The sequence below is a fragment of the Schistocerca serialis genome, chromosome 7 (genome assembly GCF_023864345.2).
Source record: "Schistocerca serialis cubense isolate TAMUIC-IGC-003099 chromosome 7, iqSchSeri2.2, whole genome shotgun sequence".
Lineage (NCBI taxonomy): Eukaryota > Metazoa > Arthropoda > Insecta > Orthoptera > Acrididae > Schistocerca > Schistocerca serialis.
In genome coordinates, this window is record NC_064644.1 from 593,368,725 (window position 1) to 593,391,375 (window position 22,651).

The 22,651-nt window shown below is 37.8% G+C and overlaps 1 protein-coding gene across 3 annotated transcripts in view; it reads left to right on the top strand.

Moving 5' to 3' along the window:
- Positions 1–7,604, top strand: part of LOC126412220 (probable basic-leucine zipper transcription factor Q) — a 104,635-nt gene extending 97,031 nt beyond the window's left edge. For all 3 annotated transcript variants that reach the window (XM_050081707.1, XM_050081708.1, XM_050081709.1), the window contains one exon: positions 1,334–7,604. In XM_050081707.1, coding sequence (XP_049937664.1) covers positions 1,334–1,561 — 228 coding nt within the window. In that variant the 3' untranslated portion in view covers positions 1,562–7,604. The remainder of the gene's footprint in view (positions 1–1,333) is intronic.
- The last annotated feature ends 15,047 nt before the right edge of the window (positions 7,605–22,651 follow it).

Below are 22,651 nucleotides of genomic sequence, written 5' to 3' on the forward strand. Positions count from 1 at the left end.
GTAACGTGTGTAGAAGTATAGGGGGGCTTGGGCTTGAGTAACAATAATTACTTAATTCTGTTTATAGTCGATATCCAAAGCATAATAATTATTCATGATCCTAGCAAACAAATTTCTAAGAAAGGCCATATTGTTGCAGTGACCACTGAAGATGCTTTATTTTAAAGTGAAATACCTTTGGTCATAATAAGACTTTTCTTACAATCACAAAAATCAGTTTAATGGACAATTTGTATAGCTATGACTGCTGGAAAAAGATGCCATAAAAGAAAGAAGACAACATGTGTTAGTTCTTATGTGCATGACTATGTTTAGCTCGGAGAGGTTTCAGAACTGCTGCCTAATGATTTTCCTGTTACCAGTTGCTAGCTCTGTAAGTAAAGCATTAAGGAGATTACTTCTGTGCATCTACATTTGCTGCTGTTCTGAATTTATGTACTCTCTGTCATCCACCACAGAGTGCTTTCGTGACTACTGGATAACCAAAAAGCATTGAAACTCTTGTGTTGTGAATATGGTTTACAGAGTTGTGACAATCTGAAAACCAATACCGCCAACGACAAAATTGCAGATGGCAATCTGTGCAAGACAGGAAGCAACATGAACAGTCAGTGGTAGTGGTAAACATGATTGTGTTATATAACCAAAGCGTGTAAGGATAAAGAGAGGAAAAACAAGAAATTGTATTTTGCTCAGGGAATAATCCTCAAAATATGTTTAGTGTTCAAAGAAACAAGTATGCAAGTAGTGAGCCCTCCAAAAGATCACCATCTCTAAATAAATATTTATTAAAATAATTACTTTTATAATATTTATATTTTATGACAAGTTTGATGAGACAGTCAATTGAAAATGGGAAAGAGTGTAATGATCCTAGGTTGGAATTTCAGTTCATTCCAAGAGTGTTTGAAGTATGTACGTCTGATGCATGCCAAGTTGCACACTTAACTGAGATCTATCTGTAACTGGTTGAAAACAGTCTCAGATCACTTGCTTCTTCCTCAAAATTTTCTCTTTTTGATAGTAAAAACCTAAAAATTTAATTTGAAGGAGATTTTTATTTCTTAGTTCTCTGTATGTTGGTTTTCTGCATATGCTACTATGCTTTTTGCAGAAGAATATTTGTATTCACAATTTGAGTGGTAAATCCTCTGGCTGTGAACAGTATTTTGGAACAGGCAGATTAAAGAATTATACAGATAATTCTTCATACATACGTTGACTGTCATTATTACACCTTACAATAATATCTCATGGTTTGAAGTATTTAATTTATTTATTTGTTAGTTGGTTAAGTTGGTTAGTCATCACTAACAGCAGTTCTGTTTTATAGATGGTTGAGTTCCTGTTATTGGTGCAAGCACTGGAGGAGAGAGGGTATCCAGGAGATAGGGCAGAACGAGCACTGACGGTGAATGAATGTGATCTGAAAGAAGCTGAACGTTGTTTGGAGGCCACAACACAGCTTCTTGACCTAGGATTTCCTGAGGACCGTGTTGCCGAAGCTCTGGCAAACTGTAACAATGACAGAGATCAGGCACTTGAACATCTTATCTCATAAAAAAGACAGCCAAAACCTGCAGGTGAAATGAAATGTTGCTACTGCCAACCTCATTGTGTATTTCACTTCCATAATTGCTTTAATGGTACTGGAGTATATAATAAATGGGGCAAATCGTTTGTGGATACTCTGTTTTTAAAAGTTTTACTTAATCACATACTATATAAGTGGACTGCTAAATGATGGTAGTATAGTGGCAAGATCACTAGAAGTGAACCCAAAGACATCTGAGATATGAAGTAAGACTTTCAGTCCCTAAGAGGTTCATTAGTTCCTTTGCAAATAATTTTTGTTCCTTGTGAAAGTATGCATATAAGCTATACAGCAGAAGAAGTGTTGATGTACTCTGATATTGCCAGAAGAATGGTGTGACAAATGAAGTAAATATCTGAAATGATTACCACAGTATCACTGAAGATATTTGTGATAGTGTTATGCAAACTTAGTCTTTGCATGAATATTTATACTGCTTTCTTGATATGTGTGTAAAGATCTTTCACTGTTTTCCTGTTCTCTAGAAATATTATTTTCATATTTTTTAATTTATTGTACAATGTGTATTCATAACCACTGAAACAACTGGAAGTGTTAAGGTTGCTCCTTCGATTATAGTCAATGTTTGTCATACAACCAGTGTCTGATGTCAATATTCCTACACACACACACACACACACACACACACACACACACACACACACACACAAAATTTGTTATGATATTTTATTGATGTATTTAATCTTTTTTCTTTCCTTAGAGAAAAATACTAGTCAGCCCTCATTATTTGACATCCAGATTGCTTGTGTTTGACATCCATGTTGCAAAGGAGGCTTGATGTGGATCCTTTTTTATGATTGTGGCTACATTTTAACTACTGGCCATTTTGGATCAATATTAATATTACTTCCTGTATAATTATACCAATTTAACTTCAATTTAATTTTTCAATACACAGGCATCAAAGTATTTGTGCTGCACAGTGACATTTTATACCTTTCATATTTTTCAGAAAATTTAATTTATATAGGTTACGGTTTTAACAAGTGGTGGTGTTATCATCACAGAAAGGGTAGAGATGTGTCATGTTAGTGTCACTGCTCTTCTTCACAGTTAAGTACTGTTATTATCATCCCTTTTCTGAAAAGGGATCAGAATCTGCTACTGGTACTACTTAACTGACAGTATTTATAATCATCTGAAATGTGCTTTTACAAATTGTTTAATTATCTCTTTTTGTGCAATGAATTATTGCAAAACGGTAAGAAGGATATAGGTTGGTACCTTATACTGTCCCGTCTACGTCTGTAGCGTGTACTGCTTATTCCTTTTCAGAGGATAATGTGATACCCACTGGGACTGAATCCTACCTTTTGATGAGGCACGTAAACTCATTTGATTGTGTTTGATTTGCAGGAAGTGTACGTATCTTGGCAAATATCTTGCTACATTCATCTGTATGTCATGACTGTAGTTCCAGCTGTTGGCATGTTAATAACAATTTTTGTATCTGTTTTGGATCCTTTTTAGAGTGGAACACTAATATGACAAATTTCATTGTTTTCCATGTCATTGCCTTTCACCCTCTTACAAAGTTTAAAAGTGCATTTTAATTTCATCTGAACCTAGGAATTATAAAGGCTTATTACATGATGAGTAGTGTCCACATCTAAGTCCATATAAATATCAGAACATAAGTTTCACCAACTATAAAATAATTTTATTCTTTAATTACTTGTCCGGTGGTCTTGGAGTGAAAAGGAATCTATTAGCACAGTATGTAGTATTCATCTGTGTTTAGTTGCTTGGTTGTTTTCATAAAGTAGGTTTGTATTCTGTTGCTAAGATGAAATCACGAAAACTAGTGACACCTGGCTTGAAATGTGGTGTTAACTTGCTTTTGCAGATTGTTGAGATACTTGTCAGCAGTTTGTGCAGTTCCATGCATTAATAGGTAAAAGCTGATGGAAAAAAGTCTGTTATCTAAATACGTACTACACATCTCCTATGAAGTTCATTGCTCGATGTGTTTGCATTTCTTTCTTGCTTTGTTGAAGCAAATGTCCAGTTGCTTAGTTACATCTAGTTTTAGGATGGTTGTGACTTTTCTCTGTTTCCTTTCTTCACCACTCCCTTCTTTTTCTTATCCTTCCCTTCTACTGAAATATAGGATGCAGTTGTTTGGTTTTAATTAATTTTACTGAAGATGATACACCACTCATAAGAGAGGGAACCCAAATGAAGGACAGAAAAAAAAAAATCACATGAAATTTTTGTTCATATAAAAGACTTGCTATAAGAATGCTTATTGTGCAGTTCTTAACATTCTGGCATTTTATAACATATAAGACCTTTTTTCACTGTTCCTTTTATTTCTTCCTTGCCTTGTCAGTGATCATGTGCTCACACGAACACTTCTGGATACGCTTAAAAATCTAATATTCTTAGACTGTGTCTTTTATTATGGTCATTTTCAAACATTTTGTTTTACTTGCTGTTTTGAAACTTTTTGTTGCTTTCTTGTTAAACAAGGATGTTCAGGGAAAGGTAATGAAGTAGGTGTAGCAATACTCAGAAACTGTTACTGAATGTTGCTTTTGTTTTGCAGTCCTTTTCTGTAAAGGACATTATAGAGTGTTAAAATGTTATATCATGTTTTTGCTTTGTGACTTGGTATTAGTCTCTTCTGATTTTTGTTAAACAGCCATGGTTCAGGCATGATCAGTAAAGTTGCTGTATTATTACTCTGTGGAATGAACTATATTTGTTTGATAATGTTGCTCTTTGTAAGACTGCTGAACTGATTCTCAGGTTGTGTTACTTGTGCACTGAAAAGGAAATTATTTCTCATAAAGTTTAGAAAGACAAATGAAGTAATGATTTTAACATTATTTAATTTAGCATTAATCTTGTGAAAATTGTGTTTCATAAGCTGACCAAATTTCATTTAATGTTTTAAGTCAGCAGAGAGTATTTGAAGCAACTTAAATGTGTGTACGCAAGAGGTTTCTCTCTTTAGTAATATATGGTATGTGGGACATAGAATGAAAAAGAATTGAAAAATGGTGAAAAGCATAACCATCATTGTATTAGAAGTTCCTACTGTTTAATCCATTCCTGTAAAGTGTGATTATATGTTGTGTTCATACCATCAGATTAGTATATAACTCCACTTTCTGCAATCTGATGCACTAGCAAATTAATAGTATTTATTGGTCCAGAAAAAAATGCTTCTGACAAAAAGACTGCGTAGACATCATGACACTGATGCACTTGTAACAGTCTGTTTGATATGTTACTTTGTCATGTTAAAGATGTTGAGCGATTACGATTGCATTTAGAATTTATCTTAAATATTCTTCTGAATGAATAAAAACATGGTGAAAATAAGAATGACCAACAAATTCTAACAGGAATGGATCAAAGAGAACATATAGTATTCATTGCATGTATTCACAATTTATCTTGTGGAATTTTGAGTGAACAGTTTGATGATGTTCAGTACAAGAGGTAATCTCTTGTTACAATTTAATGTTGTTAGTCAATTCATAATTGCAGCTGTGATATTTTCTATGGGAGATAGTGGTCGGCATTAAGTTAATGCTGAAAATGGAATTCGGTGTACTTATAAGAATTTTGTAAACAGTTTTATATAAATGGTGAAGTTGTCATTGCTGTAACAATATGTTACCATAGCTTATGTGCTAAAGTGTTGTTGTGGACATTGTATTATTTTGATAAGTTGAATGGAAGGCTAAATAAGCCTGGTTTAAAATATATTATGATAGGGGAACAGTCATTAGATCTGTGTCAGAATGTTATGCTGAATTTTGAAACTGCAGAAAATTTGCACTATTGTGAGTCATTACATTTTTTCCTCTCTTACAGCTTCCTTTAAGTCATTCTGGCATATGGGATACATCATATCCCATGCAGATTTTGGACTGTTTCTCTGTCTCTGTGTGTTAAAACTGGCAATACTTAGAGTATATATATGTCAGTACAGATAACCAACTATAAAAGCTTGAGCTGACTTCATTAGTGTAAATAATCCATCAAGGATCTATGTTTATCTTGTAAGTAATGGAATAGCAAAGACTTGTTGGCTTTTGTAAAGTTGCTTGATGCTTGTGATTCTGTCAGAGCCTTTGAATGTCTGCAAATGTGTAATCTGAAAAAGAGATATATATATATATATATATTTATCACTTGGTGAACTAAGTAAGCATTACTTTTTATGTGGGATAGCTGCTGATTTTTAGGTCTCAATAGAGTCATTCAGTCATCATCTACAGTAACTCCTGCTCCCTCTTCTATTTCAGCACTAGATTTTCCTTTACTTACTTTCCATCTTATAATTTTTGCACATCACCCATGTCACCATACTTATCCAATTAGCTTCCATGCCATCCTCAGCTCCTCCCCCCCCCCCCCCCCCCCAACCTCCCCACCCCCACACACCTATGCTGTTACGTTGTGTCATCTGAACATGCAAAGCCGGGGTTGCAGTTCAGCAGACAGTCTGGGGTGAGGAGTTGAGTTGATTGGGATGGTAGAGGTAGGAAGTGAGATGAGGGGTTGGGAAGCGGTAGTTGTCAGATGGGAGGAAACGAGCAGGGGTTAGGAATGAGGAAGGGAGAAACAGCAGTGATATGGAATAGGAATATGGCACATGGGCATCAGACTGGTGAGTTCATGCAGTGCACAAAGAAGATTATGTGAATTGCATGTGTGGGTTGGAGGGGAGGATTCCATTGAGTAGAGGCTGTGCATGCAGTGGGTTAGCGGAGATTGAAGGTAGGAGAATTACAGGAGTGAAGGATGTGTTGCAAGGATCATTCTGATCTGTGTAGTTCAGAAAAGCTGGTACTGGAGGAATGGGTCAGATGCCATGGGTTGTGAAGCAGTCATTGAATTAAGGCATGTTGTGCTTGGCAGCACATTCTGCCACTAGGTGATCAACTCTGTTCTTGGCCACAGTTTGGCAGTGGCCTTTTTTTTCACGTTGACAGCTGGTTGATGGTCATGCCCACATAAAATTCTGTGCAATAATTGTAGCAGAGCTGGTATAAGTGGTATATGACAAGTTGGTACTGTCTCTAATGGTGTGGAATAAGTGTGTGACAGCAACAGGCCATGGCAGGTGTGGGCTGTGTGTGATAATGGGGTTGTTTTTGGTTATTTTTGTACGTTTTTCTTGAATTAACTCAAAAACTATAGCCTCAGATGAAAAAGTATCCCAACACAAAATTTAAATACATTAAAACTCCTATGAAAAGGTCCTGTTAATTTTTTTGTAAGACTAATAATGCATAGAAATGAGAGAATACAAAAATCTCAAGTGTGGTTTATGAACGCCAATTATAACATTGTGGGTTGCAAAAGTGACAGCGGTAGAGCCAGGTGAATCACACTTTATAATTCCCTCCCCCCACTCACCCAAAGGAGAAGTAATAGTATATGGGAATGTAATTGATAGAGTGTATAAAGAAAGAGGTAGTAGGTTTGGAGTCAGAAGAACTTTGGGAGAGAGGACATTTGATATTAGGAAGGACGTGGACATGAGAGACCTTGGTGTATAGGGAAGTGGCATCAACAGAGATGAGTAGTGATCTGTGTGGTAATGGGTGGGGATAGCAGGAAGTCAGTGAAGGAAGTGGGTTGTATCTTTGATACCGATATATGGGCAGTTGGTTGGAGCTGTAAGCCAACAAGAGTGGAGATTCTTTTAGTGGGAGCTCAGTAACCAGGTACAATGTGGCATCAAGCATTGTTCAGTTCGTCGATTTTGGGAGGCATGTAGAAGGTGGGTGTGCAGGGATGTCATTGGGGTGATGAGAGAGATGGGTTCAGGAGAGAGATTCTGGAATTGGCTTAGGGATTTGATCAGTGTTTGGAAGTTATGTTGGACTTCTAGTATACCTATGGCAGAGCTTGTAGGTGAGGGAGTCAGAAGTCTTCTGCTGGTGAGCACTGCTATTCATCACAACAGTGGTGGACACTTTGTCTGCAGGGAAGATGATTAAATTGGGTCTGTTATGAGATTGTGCATGGCTGTTTTCTCTTCCATTGAGAGTTTTGTGTTTTCCCAATACACATCATTTCACCATTGTTGTTGTTCAGTTTTATGTTTTCTCCTTCCTCTGTCCTATCATTGCATCCCAATCCATGTCTTCGAGTCATCGTGTTTGCTGAGTGCACAATTTCAATTGGTCCAGTGCCTGTATTGTCACATTCCTGACCCGTGCACTTGTTACCTTCTCTCCTGCATTCCTAACCAACCCACCTGATGCCTCCATCTGAAGTGCCAGCTACCCCTCCCCCACCCTTCATCCTGCTTACCTCCTCTTTCTTCCTCACTCCACTCCACTCTACTCCGTCTGACTCAACCACTCACCCAAGTCGACCTGCCAAACAGCTACCCCAGCATTCCAGCATTGTGTGTTCAGCCAACACACTGTACAGAATTTTATGAGGTAAGATGATAGTGTTAATTAATAATAAAGGGGGCTGCTAGATTCTAGGTTTGGTGGAGACATTATCAGACATTAATATACCTATACATAATGGACCTGAGTATGGTCATGCAGTAATTGAGTCACTGCATTCTTATTAAGGGAGAGGAGATTTGGAAATCCTGTCTTCTGCTACATTTTCTTTGGGTTGCTGTAGACAAACACTGGAATATGTATTTGTGTATTGGATAACTAAGTTTACCTACCAGTAATTACTGATTTTAGAGAATATTAAAACAGAAGCAATCTGCGGATTACGAAATGTAATTTTCTCTACATGTGAGCTATAGATGGAAGGTGACTGGAAGTAAGAGGTTGCAGTTTATGTTATCTTCTCAAGAATGAGGGAGAAGATTTTGTTGATTTAGTTACACTCGAAGACACAAGAAGTGTACTTCTGACAATAAATGGATAGAATTATATGGAAACACATAGGACATTTTTGGGGATAGAAGAATTTGAGGAAAAACTGAGAATTCAAAATCTGTGAATAGAACTGCTGGCATTCATACCACAAGTATTTAAATTAACCAAAACTAGATGCTTTGGTAATATGTGAGAAAACACTTTTCTCAAGAGGAAAAACCATACACTACAAGAATAAGTGATTTAAACCAATTACCAATTTCTGAAGTTGAATTGGACAAAAAAGTTGAGTGTCATTCATTTTTATCCTGTGGAGGTGATTGGAAAATTTCCCATGATGGGATCACGTATTCCTAATGTATGTTAAGTGCTATCCAGCTCATGTCCACTCCATAACCCACATTCTTTTGGGGAAATATGTTGTAAATTATAGCATTGGTGGTTTCCCCCTCTCTTTTCCTCTCTCCAACTCTTCTTTCTTTGCATTATTATGTCCATGCTTTAAGTTACGGTAACGGCCGGGTGCACTGAAATAAGGGTTAATCAGAAGTCTGAAGTGAAGTGTGTTGCATCCATTAGGGAGGAGGTCCACATACTTTTTTTTTTTTTTGAATGCCTTGCTGCATTGCATAGGTACTCAGAGAAAGTTCACCCATGTTCCATATTAGTGTGGCTCAACAACCTTCTGCATCATATTCATAAGATGAACTTTGCTGCCTTTCCAGCTTGCTGGGGAGCTGATGCTATAATACACTTAATGACACAGGATCAGGAACTTGTTCCCAGTGGCCTTATGAAGTGACGAGCTTGTCTGATGGCCACTGCCTTTTCAGGAAGTACTAAAATGTACTGGGGAAGGGAATATGTTCCTTCTGCTTGGAGATCAGGACAAAAAAGACATTTAATTTGTACAAATAATTTAGTTGCAACAGGGTCCATTTCTTAACTTGATTTGATTTTTACTTCATGATCTTAAATTATATTCTGGACAAAGGTTGTCGTGTAATGTAGGGGAAGTCAGAGAATACAATATTGTATGGATAATAAGAGAATGAAAACAATATGGCAAACAATTTACATACAAGGCATACAATATTACAATATCATTTATAATGATATGTGTTTTACACAACTTACAGCTCTAGAAATTTATTTTAATTAAATATGGTTTATGAGGAATTGTCAGTTTTCTCGTGAGCGTATAAGGCCTGTCAATGTCCCGTTTTATATTCAGTATAAGCTTATTGCAAACCCATATTAAAGACTTTATAACTATTTTTGCACTATATTGAGTTACTGAGCTTTTGTGAAGGCTTTGCTTCTGCTTTGTGTTATGGCTGAGGGTTATTCAAAATTATTCGCTGAATGTGAATTTCATGACAATTCGTATAGATATATTCCCCAATTGTGACATATGAAAACTTTTTCCAGACTGGGAGTCAAACCTGGATTTCCCACTTATTGCAAACAGTTGCCTTAACCTCTTTGGCTATCCAAACACATATTCTAGCCTAAACCGATAACTGTTTGAGTCCCAGTTTGACAAAATTTTTCATATGTCACAACTGGGTAGTACATCTGTACTCATTGCAGCTGATGTCATGAAATCCGCATTCAGCGAATAATTTGGGATAGTGTCACAGTTGGTTTGGGTAAGCATTTTGTTATTAATTACAAATATCATCAGTGAGCAGATATACTGACTTGTGAGTCAGTAGCCCAAGGGTCTTGGATAGGTGCCTACAGGATGTCCAACCACAGATCAATTTGCAGCATTTTCTCTGAATATTACACCAAACGAAAATCAGAGAGTGGAAATAAGCATAATATGACAAAAATTACTTTCCTGGCTCTATAGGGCAAAATATCTCTTAGTTTAAAGCATGCTGACTGATCAATATGTACATTCTATTTTAATTGATAATCCGTTTGTAAGCTTATAAATCTTATAGATGGAGTTTCATGAATTTTTTGACCATTGATACATCCTCCGAAACCTTGTAGCTTGTTATTTGCTGTCCGAAACTGTATTAGATTTGTTTTTGAGAGGTTTAATGATAGACTATTTTCTGTGAACCATTTGTATACCTGGTGTTTCAGTTGTAATTTGTCTTGAGGATTTCACACTGTTTATCAAGGCAGTTATATCATTAGCAAACATTCTTGTATTTGCCTTGTTTACGAGTGCTGGTAGGTCATTAGTATTATCTAAGAAGATTATAGTGTTCCATGTTTAGGGACTTGAGGAACACTGTATTTAATAGTTCTCCACTCTGATTTTATTATTTGACTTTCACCTGTCTGGTCAATTCATCGTTTCCTGTTATGTAAGTAGGATTCTACCCAAGCTAATGTTGGTCTTTGATGCCATAGTGTGAAAGTTTTTTACACCGTCAGAAGCTTCGAGATCACAAAACACACTCATAGGATATCTTTTATAATTAATTTACTTAGAATTTCTTTTGTGAAAGTGTGAATATTGTTCTTTCTGGGGAGTTGACTGTGAAAATCAAACAGGGAGGGTGTCAGTGAGCCATGTTGTGTTAGATGTACATGTAGCCTGTTGTAAACATTCTCAGATGTTTTTGGAAGAACTAGCAGCAGAGTGGTAAGCTGGTAGTTGGGTATTAACATGTCTCTCATCACCATAGTGTATTGGCATCACTATAGCATGTTTTAGTCTATAAGGAAATAGCCCAGTTTTCAGAAACTGGTTACATAAATAGCATATTGTGTTGCTGATTAAGACACCACATAATTTTAATGTCCTATCTGATATTCAACAGTAGCCAGAAGAGCTGATTCTTTTTAGGGATCATATGATATAATTTCATTAGGTTCATTTGAAGTGCACTGCTGTTGGTATGTATTGAGTAAGATTAAATTGTTTTTTGGCTTCCAAAGGAGGGTGGGTGTTTTGTGTTCCTATATTTTCAGCTACAGGGAAGAAATGTTTATTGAATTTAGAGGCTGCTGTTTTCAGATTATTTTCATCTGTCAGCATGGCAGACTATTAGCAGGAGGGGGCTAAATGTTTTGCTGTTCCTCAAATTATTTGCAAGTGAATATTATCATAGTTATATTATTATTTAACCTAGGAGTTTTAGGTACAAAAATGTTATCGAAAAGGTATAATGTCTCATTTGAAGAAATGCTAATATTGAAAAAGAAAATTTTGTTATGGAAAGCTTATATGAGTCATTAAATCAGAAGCCTCCCAAAAGAATTCACTCGGGCATTGGACACACTGATATAAGTCATTCGTTCAGAAAACTATTGAAACAAGCAACATTCAACAGTTCAGTGTTTTTCTTTTTTAATTAATTATTATTATTATTATTATTATTTTTTTTTTTTTTAAGAGTGGGGCTGCTTCTGCAGTCAGCAGCAAACATCTGTGTATAGGAAGGAATGTTTTCCCCAAATTTCTCCTGGCATATACAGTGTTTAAGTAACTTATGGGGATATAGTCTGGGGACATCATCGACAACTGCTGATATTTTGACAAACGCACACAGTGTCATTTTAAAAGGAAAACTGCAGCAAGTAACAACCATGCAAGGAAATGTAACAACTTGGTTTGCGAAGCAATTCCCAAAAGATGCGCACACGCGCACACACACACACACACACACACACACACACACACACACACACACACAGTCACAGTCTCTGCTAACACTAGCACCGTCACACAACCACAGATCAGCGTCGGAAGTTATTGATACTGAAAAATTAATAACCCACAGCTGACGTAGCATTAACTCTTATGCTTGTGTGTGTTTTCTGACAAAGGAGAGAGCAGGATTCCATGCAGAATTTAAACAAATACCTCCACCTATATTTATAAGAATACTTGTTAATTTAATTCCAATGACTTTGTTAATAACACTATCACACAGCTGAAAGTGCATGCCAGAATGTGTGCGTTGTTTTATTCCATAGGACGACATATGCTAAGATAATATTCTGCAATAGCACATTTATTTAGCTGTTGTAAGCATGTGGGAAAACTGCTCTTTACATCGATCCTCCACTTGCCTGATAGTTTGACCAATATATGACATGTCACAACTGCAAGGAATGTGGTAAACACTCACATTACACAAACCAAGATCACTCTTTATGGAACCTAACAGGGCCCTAAACTCAGATGATTTAAAAAATGCATTTTGCATCGTATTTCTGCAAAATATGACCAATTCTGTTGTAAATGCTTCTGAGGTAAGGTAAAGAGGACATAACATTTGGTGCCACTCACTCAGTGCACGTTTGGTCAATAGTGCTACACAGTCTGAGCTGTCTTTCACTAAAGATTGGCTGACTCAGGTGACAAACTCTGACAGTCTGAGATGACATGGGCCCTGTGAGCCAAGGTATGAAATACCCCTTCACATTGAGGTGGGTGGTGAGAAGTAGCAGCCTGTAAATACACTGTGAGTAGGCTTCCTATAAATGGCATGGTACGAGGTAGCATCATCCTTCCTCTTGACCAACACATCAAGGTAGGGAAGGGAGCTATCTTTTCCAATTCTGTCACGAAACAAATATTCGGCTGGATTGAATTCTGGTGTTCTAAAAAGTCGTTCAAATGCTCCCTGTCGTGAGGCCAAACAACAAAAGCATCATATGCATATCTGAAAAAAAAGCACACAGATTTCAAAGTCAACTCCAGTGCATGTTTCTCAAATAATTAAGACTCTTACTCGTCTCCTGCCACAATGTACTTTTCTCCAGGAACCTGTTTTCCTCTGTACACTTTTTTTGGGGGTCAGCACCAATGCTGCCAAACACTGTATCATACACTAAAAACTGCATTTCTTTTAATGTAATCCTGCTTGATCAAAATAACCGTAGCATTGCCCTTGTCCATAGATAAAATAACAATATTTGGATTAACTCTAAGTGAATGTAAAACAGCTCCCTCAGCTGCTGTTGTATTACTCTTGGCTGGATGTGTCCCAGTCAACTCATGACATGTCTCCCTCCTAGCCTCCTCTGCAACATCAGAAGATAGTTTAAAAACACCCTTTGCCACAGAACTAATACAATCAACCACTGGCAAATTCTTGGGCATCAGTTCAAAATTTGAACCATTCCCTAGCATGGATAAAGCTGCTTTCTCCACATGATTCATCGCAGAATGTTGAGATATAGTACTAGATTTCAAACCACAGAAACTTTTCAAATACCAGGCAGTTGCAGAAATTCCTTGTCAGACTGCGACCATGTGGCACCTTCCAGCCAGTTCCAAGAAAAAGCTGTTATTTTTCAAGCAGTTTTAAAATGAATCCAAAACAGTTCTCTGGAAACGAAATCCAAATGTTGGCCAATGTAAACACATTAATGTGACCATCACATTAAGATTGGAAGATTTATTATTTTGATTAGAGGGAATGTTTCTGGATGACTCTGATATTCTAGAAAGTTTTGATGTGGTCTGTCTCTTAACTTGTGTTCCTCTGTCTGATTCGTTGTGGTTAGGTTGGACTTTGAATTAATGAATCTATGTACTCGTGAGTTGACTTGTGCTTGCTTTTTGTTCAGTGACATATGGAGTTGCAGTGGAAAACCTATTGTTACCTATTATTTCCAGTTTATGTGTGGAAAACATCGAGGAACATGCATTGGAGTTGGTGGCTTTGATGCCAGCGTGTTTTCTTTAGATTTGTGTATGATACTTTCATTGTTTGGCCTCGTGGCAGTGAGAATTTGAACAACTTTTTAGAACACTTGAATTCAGTTAGATATTTGTTTCACAGTGGAGGTGGGAAAGGATGGCTCCCTTCCCTTCCTTGATGGGTGGTCAGGAGTAAAGATAATGATAACTTGGGACACGCCATTTACAAGAAGTCCTCTCACACTGACTTGTACCTACAGGCTGACAATTGTCACCATCCAACTCAGTGTGAAGGGGTCTTTCGTACCTTGGTTCTCAGGGCCCATGTCAGCTTGGACTCTGAGAGTATGTCAGCTGAGTTAGCCCTTTTTGGGTCACCTTTTGTCAGAATGGATATATAGCAAAAGACAGATCAGACGCAAGTTGCACTAATGACAAACCACGCACTGGGTGAGCGATGATAGTAATGAGGTGGCACGAATATCTATGGCCTTTTTACTTACACAGAAAGCATTTCTAACAACATTGGTCATATTTTTTCAGAAATATGATGTGAAATGTGTTTTTTTTTTTAATACCGTCTGAGATTAGGGCCCTATTAGGACCCATAAGGAGTGATCTTGGTTTGTGTAAGGTCGATGTCTACCATATTCCTTGCAGTCATGGCATGCCATATATCAGTTAGACTATCAGGACTGTGGAGGATCAGTGTCCTGAGCATAAATTTCACACGTTTCAACAGCTGTGCAAACCTCCTATTGCAGAACATTGTCTTGGCATCAGTCACCCTAAAGTATATAACAACATGGATATTCTGGCATACACTTCCACCTATTGTGATGGTGTTATTGAAGAAGTAGTTGAAATTCAATTAGTAAGTAATGTTTTAAGTACAGATGGAGATTTTTGTTTAAGTTCTGCGTGGAATCTTGCTATCTCCCTCGTCATAAAACGGGGAGACAGAGTTAATGCTGCTGCACCCATATATATATAATTGACTGTCATTGATTCAAGAGTTGATCATTGTAAATTATTGTTCCATGAAATTTCGTACTCGTACATTGCTCCAAGGGTGAGAAAACCGAGTAAGACTGTTTCTTACTATTTGTAAGTAACTTTTCTGATTTATTTGCACATTTTTGATGCTACTGATTTAAACTTCATTTTTGTGCAGAAATAATTGTTCCACTTGGTCTGCACGATCAACAATGGTGCATTTGTCAGGAACGGGTGAAATGCGGCAAGTCAGTGCAGGTGTTTTGGGGAAATCCTCGCAGCAGTGCCAACAATGGGATGATAATTTCTCAGTGATATCCTCCCCGTAGCCCCCCCCCCCCCCCCCCCACACACACACACACACAGATGACATTCAGCACACACTGTGTCAGATTATCCCACCTGAAGATTTAATTCTGCTGTGTAAAAACTGGGGTATCTGAATCAGGCGGCAATTTCGGTGGCAGGGGGCAAATTCATATTCTTGAGGAAAAAAAACCTTGTTTCACTAAGCACCTAGCATCCAGCGCACGTCTGTCTATCGATTATTCATATGATTTTGGAACGCACCCATGCTGATTTTTGGACAAATTCTAAGTTGGTTTCTGAATGAATTATAAGTTGATTTTTAAATGCGTGCATAGTGTACGTAATGTCTCTGCCAGTGGAATCCTCGTCCGAAAACACGAGACAGGGCTATGCGAGCTGAGCGGAATAAAGCCGAACCGGTGAATGCCAACTGCTGCTTGTTTATGTGGTTGATTCGGTTTGTGAATGTTCAGGGTCGTTATAATTACTAGTGAAATCCTAGATTCAGATTACCAGAGTGGAAATAAATGACTAACAGGAATAACAGGTAAGAAAGATTACGTATTATCTTCTCGGTGTATACAAGAAAGTGAAATTTTGACAGAAAATATTTGGCCAGATCGCTACACTAGACAGGACCAATTGTAGTCCCCAGCTAGCAGCCACAGAAGTTCCATTCTGAGAGTAGTGCGGGAAACGCATTGTACGAACACGTAATAACGCCTAACTGGAGAATAATCGCTGGAAAACTAAACCCATGATTGTGGCAGGGTTAATAAAGTTAACCGGAGAATGAGTTTTGACAGTGGTAGAAATCGTTACAGAATTAGTGATGACAAGACTTTGTTAGAACGAGGAAGAAGAAGAAACGGGGACATTGCACAAATTATGGAAGAATATGATGATTCCAAATTTATACAAAAATTCCGTCCTACTACTTTTCTGTCTTGTGCATGAGAAACTGGAGTGTATGAATGAAATGTGAAACTATTTCCTAAGGTAAAGCCTTTTGCTTGTAGTGGGCCAAATAGGTATTTCGTACTGATACTAAGTGAATTACATTCTGTCGTATTATAAAAATGATCATTATTGCCACTTATTTGGTGTGTTTTGCAATTGATGCAATATTAGAAAGGCCTATTTTGTTTTATCCAGCACACACTGACAAAATAGACATAATCAGATCGAGAAACCACACCAGTCTTGGGTACTATTTGTATCAACAGCTTTTTCGGTATTAGACAACGACATTTCTATTTTTCATGTAGCAAAACGTTTGACGAACTTTGATAAGGTGATAGTTCTTTTGCTGAAAGGAAAGCACGCCATGTAAAGCTGTAGCAAGATTAATGAGAAAAATCGCTAGGACCTAAGGATTGAAGAAATGTGTGTTGTCTTGTCTGTCTCTTGTCTTTACTGGTTTTAGGTATCCTATATTTAATTTTATGTCACACAGAAGAGCAAGTTATTAGGTAAAAGGTAATAAAGAGTCCAGATTTTCTGAAGAGCAAGAACTCTCCTGGTTACAAATAATCCTACCCAGTCCTAATTGTGGGGGTTGTTTTTTTTTCCTTAAAAAAAGGGAGGCTGGATGTCAAACTGGCTGACTGGAAACAGGAGAGACATGACATGACATTTTAATTTCCTTTGTCCTGAATATAGTTTGATGGCATCCAATACAAAATATTATATGTTTGAATTCCAGTGATCGAAGTACAATGACGTGCGATAGAAGGATGCTGAATGTCTTACATCAAGTGAATTAAAATACATTCGCGTGATTACGGAAGGCTAAAATATGTTACTAGTTATAGATTTGGCCAGCCATGGTGGCCGAGCGGTTCTAGGCGCTTCAGTCTGGAACCGCGCGACGACTACGGTCGCAGGTTCGAATCCTGCCTCGGGCATGGATGTGTGTGATGTCCTTAGGTTAGTTAGGTTTAAGTAGTTCTAAGTTCTAGGGGACTGATGACCTCAGATGTTAAGTCCCATAGTGCTCAGAGCCATTTGAACCATTTAGATTTGATTCGACGTCCACCTTTCTGACAGTCAAGCATGAATCGTCTTGCAGAACAATAAAGTTATTTTTGTCGGTTTGCTAAAGAAATTTGGCTTTTCGTAAGCTTTCCTGCTGAGGCACTCAATTTATTTGGAACGAAGTGTTTAATTCCACACTATTGGTTAGCTTCAACTGTTCGCTGCATTTCTAGTGCACGTTTTCATCTTCTAGCACGGATGGCATTATGACATAATAAAGAACCAACCATGAGATAATACAGTACTGGTACTCCAAGAAAATTTACGTCCCGAAAACCACACTGAAAAGCTTCATATCAGGTCAAGGCCTACGTGATTGGGAATCTGGACATACGAATGTGCACTATAAGGCGAACTATGCATTTTAGTATGGTTCACGAAATTCCGATGCTCTTGGAGTATCCTCTGATGTTTTGTTTCTTTTATGACATAATGTGAGGTCCTTTAATGTTTTACTCGTACAAACATACGGGCTCCCTACATTACCGAAGCTGCACAAGCGCGGTAACGCCTTTTACCTGGCGCTCTCTGGCAACTACTGAAATGAATCTATTTCTAACAGGTCGCGGGAGAATATTGCGAATTGTTGTTCGAAAAGCGTTATTTTCAAAGTAAATTTGCCTTTTAGGCAAGATGAACTAGGTGCGAGAATGTACGATGAATTTCTTAAATCACAGAGCCTTTCCTCTCTATTAAAAATCTACTCTTTGATGACGAGCCATTTAGAAGAATTTCGAGCCCAGAAGGTCAGAGATTTATGTCGGTATTAAAAATTTTACTGTCATATTTGTGTGATGTAGCATGGGCTAAACAGATCAACATTATATGTGAAAGCTTAGCTTCTCTTGTAGCTTATTAATCTTTGAGACAAATATTATATGTGAAAGCTTTGCCTTTCCTATAGCAACACTATGTATATTAATTTAAACCATTAACTTTTCCTGTTGGTGGAATTCGAATTTATACTTTCGTAATACGAAAATATGCAGCGTACATGTTGTTGCACATAAGAGATCTTTTCCGCCCCCCCCCCCCCCCCCCCTCTCCCCCGAGTTTCGTTTTCTTAAGTGCCCGGAAATTCTACGCTGCTGTATAAAACCATGTCCGTTCAAAGGATAAATTTTACAGTTCAGAGAGAAAGTATACTTTCACTTAACACGGAAAAAGTGTATTTTCACCCGGGAGAAAATGTATTTTTAACCGGGAGATCCGGGAAAAATCCGGGAATTTTTTTTCCTTGTCCACGTATACACCCTGTGAGTCGAAACAAGGCCCCGGGAGTAGATAACATTCCATTAGAACTACTGATAGCCTTGGGAGAGCCAGTCCTGACAAAACTCTACCATCTGGTGAGCAAGATGTATGAGACAGGCGAAATACCCTCAGACTTCAAGAAGAATATAATAATTCCAATCCCAAAGAAAGCAGGTGTTGACAGATGTGAAAATTACTGAACTATCAGTTTAATAAGTCACGGCTGCAAAATACTAACGCGAATTCTTTACAGACGAATGGAAAAACTAGTAGAAGCCGACCTCGGGGAAAATCAGTTTGGATTCCGTAGAAATATTGGAACATGTGAGGCAATACTGACCCTATGACTTATCTTAGAAGCTAGATTAAGGAAAGTCAAACCTATGTTTCTAGCATTTGTAGACTTAGAGAAAGCTTTTGACAATGTTGACTGGAATACTCTTTCAAATTCTGAAGGTAGCAGGGGTAAAATGCAGGGAGCGAAAGGCTATTTACAATTTGTACGGAAACCAGATGGCAGTTATAAGAGTCGAGGGACATGAAAGGGAAGCAGTGGTTGGGAAGGGAGTGAGACAGGATTGTAGCCTCTCCCCGATGTTATTCAATCTTTATATTGAGCAAGCAGTGAAGGAAACACAAGAAAAATTCAGAGTAGGTATTAAAATCCATGGAGAAGAAATAAAAACTTTGAGGTTCGCCGATGACATTGTAATTCTGTCAGAGACAGCAAAGGACTTGGAAGAGCAGTTGAATGGAATGGACGGTGTCTTGAAAGGAGGATATAAGATGAACATCAACAAAAGCAAAATGAGAATCATGGAATGTAGTCGAATTAAGTCAGGCGATGCTGAGGTAATTAGATTAGGAAATGAGACACTTAAAGTGGTAGAGGAGTTTTATATTTGGGGAGCAAAATAACTGATGATGGTCAAAGTAGAGAGGATATAAAATGTAGACTGGCAATGCCAAGGAAAGTGTTTCTGAAGAAGAGATATTTGTTAACATCGAGTATAGATTTAAGTGTCAGGAAGTCGTTTCTGAAAGTATTTGTATGGAGTGTAGCCATGTAGGAAGTGAAATATGGACGATAAATAGTTTGGACAAGAAGAGAACAGAAGCTTTCGAAATGTGGTGCTACAGAAGAATGCTGAAGATTAGATGGGTAGATCATATAACTAATGAGGAGGTATTGAATAGAATTGGGGAGAAGAGGAGTTTGTGGCACAACTTGACAAGAAGAAGGGACCGGTTGGTAGGACATGTTCTGAGGCATCGGGATCACAAATTTAGCATTGGAGGGGAGCGTGGAGGGTAAAAATCGTAGAGGGAGACCAAGAGATGAATACACTAAGCAGATTCAGAAGGATGTGGGTTGAAGTAAGTACTGGGAAATGAAGAAGCTTGCACAGGATAGAGTAGCATGGAGAGCTGCATCAAACCAGTCTCAGGACTGAAGACCACAACAACTACTTCTTTCATGGAGGAGAAAGTATAATTTATTTACAAGTATTTTTAAGCACTACGTCCAAATTTGAGACATTTCAGTTCAATATTGTGGTGAATATCTTGACTGTGTACAGTAATGTTACGAAGAGTTATTTCAAATGTTTTCATTATGCAGTCATCAATGTTTATCACCCCATTTTGTGGTGTGAAACCCGCAATTTACGTTTTTGCTATATTGTAAATTCTCTGTAATTTGTAGTGAGATTGAGTTCGAATTTGGATGGGTTATAGGTAACAATCCAAGCTGTGACTTCACTTTGAAATTGTGGGAAAATCAACTCCTCATTGGCCACAATAATTGGAAAAATGAAAACCATGGGGCTTTACCAACATTACCCTACTTGCTGCAGTTTTGCCATGAAAATGACAGGTTGTGCATCTGTTCAAATATCTGTGGCTGTGGATGACATCACCCAGCTGCTTTCTCATAAGTTATTTGAACGGGAATGTTCCATATTGATAGACTGAAGAAGTGCATATGGTAAAAAACATTTTGTTTATTGCCATGTTTTCCACATGAAGCTTTTTGGCTAACCTCTGCTGTAGCTTTTACATTTCAGTACCTTCACATATGTCAAAATGGTCCACTGTGTCTTTTTTCTTCCTTCATTTTCCTCACTGCTGTTGATAGGAAGGTGTATTCATTTACATACATGTTGCAAACTTTGTTTACGTTATAGTTTTTCAACCTGTCTTAGAGCTGAAATATCATCAGACAGAGCATTTAAAAATCTGCATACTGCGTGGAAATTAATACAGGTAGGCACTGCAGCTTTTACTTAAACATCGCTTCTACATCTACATCTATACTCTGCAAATTACTGTGAAGTGCGTGGCAGAGGCTATGTCCCATTGTACCACTTATTAGGGTTTCTCCCTCTTCCATTCACATGTGGAACATGGGGAGAATGATTGGTTCAATGCCTCTGTGCATGCAGTAATTATCCTGATCTTATCCTCATGACTCTATGTGAGTGATATGTAGAGGATTGTAGGATATTCCTAGAGTCATTATTTAAAGCCGATTCCTGATCTGTTTATTAATAAACTTTCTGAGGATACTTCATGTCTATGTTAAAGAGTCTTCCAGTTCGATTCCTTCAGTATCTCTGCAACACTCTCCACAGATCAAATAAACATGACCGTTGTAGCTGCCCTTCTCTGTATACACTCAATATCCCCTATCAGTCCTATTTGGTATGGGTCCCACGCACTTGAGCAATATTCTAGAACTGGTCACATGAGTGATTCGTAAGCAATCTCTTTCATAGACTGATTACATTTCCTCAGTATTCTGCCAATAAACCGAATCTGCCACATGGTGTACACACCACTCAGCCTGTGTGACCATTCCATTCACATCCCTACAAATTGTTACACCCAGGTATTTGTATGAGTTGGTTGATCGCGAAAGTGACTCATTGATATTGCAGTCATAGAATACTATGGTTTTTTTTTCTATAAAGTGCACAGTTTTACATTTATGAAGATTTAAAGTAAGTTACCAATCTTTGTACCATTTTGAAACCTTATCAATGTCTGGCTGAATATTGATGCACTTTCTTTCAGTTATTACTTCATTTTAGATAACTGCATCATCTGCAAAAAAAACCTCATTTTACTATTAATACTGCCTGCAAGGTCATTAATATACAACATGAAGAGCAAGGGTCCCAACACACTTCCCTGGGGCACACATGAAGTTACTTCAGTATCTGCTGATGACTCTCCTTCTAAGATAACATGTGGCTTCCTCCATACAAAAAAATCCTCAATCCAGTTGAACCATAGTTTCCAGTATATCATGTGAGAAAAGTGCAAGCTGTGTTTTACATTATCAATGTTTTTGGAATCCATGCTGGTTGACATTGAGACTGTTCAAGAAACCTCTTTATGTTTGAGCTCAGAATATGTTCTAAGATTCCACAACAAATCAGTATCACGGATGCTGGACAGCAGGTTTTTTTTTTAGGGCTGTATGATAGATTACAGATAGAAGAGAGATTCAGCCACAAATTTAGTATAGAATGTGACGGGGATTCCATCAGGCCCTGGAGCTTTGTCCAATGTTAATGATTTCGGCTGTTTATCAACACCACTGACACTAATACTAATTTCATTCTTCTTTTCAGTGATATGAGGATTAAATTGGGGCAATTCTCTTGGGATTTTCTTTGTAATGGAACATTTGAAAACTGAGTTAAGCATTTCAGCTTTTGCTCTGCTAACCTCAATTTCAGTTCCTGTCTCATTCACTAGGGACTGGACGCTAACTTTGGTGCCACTAACAGCCTTTACATGTGACCAGAATTTCTTTGGGTTTTATGAATTATCATTTATGTGTTCCATTCAGCATCTCCCTATCTGTAGCCCTACACTTCGTTTTACACTTGTTATGCAATAACCTCTGTTTCTTTACAGCGGCTGTATACCAGGGAAGTTTCCTCCCATTATGAGTTGTTCTACTGGGTATGTATCCATCCAGTGCACGAT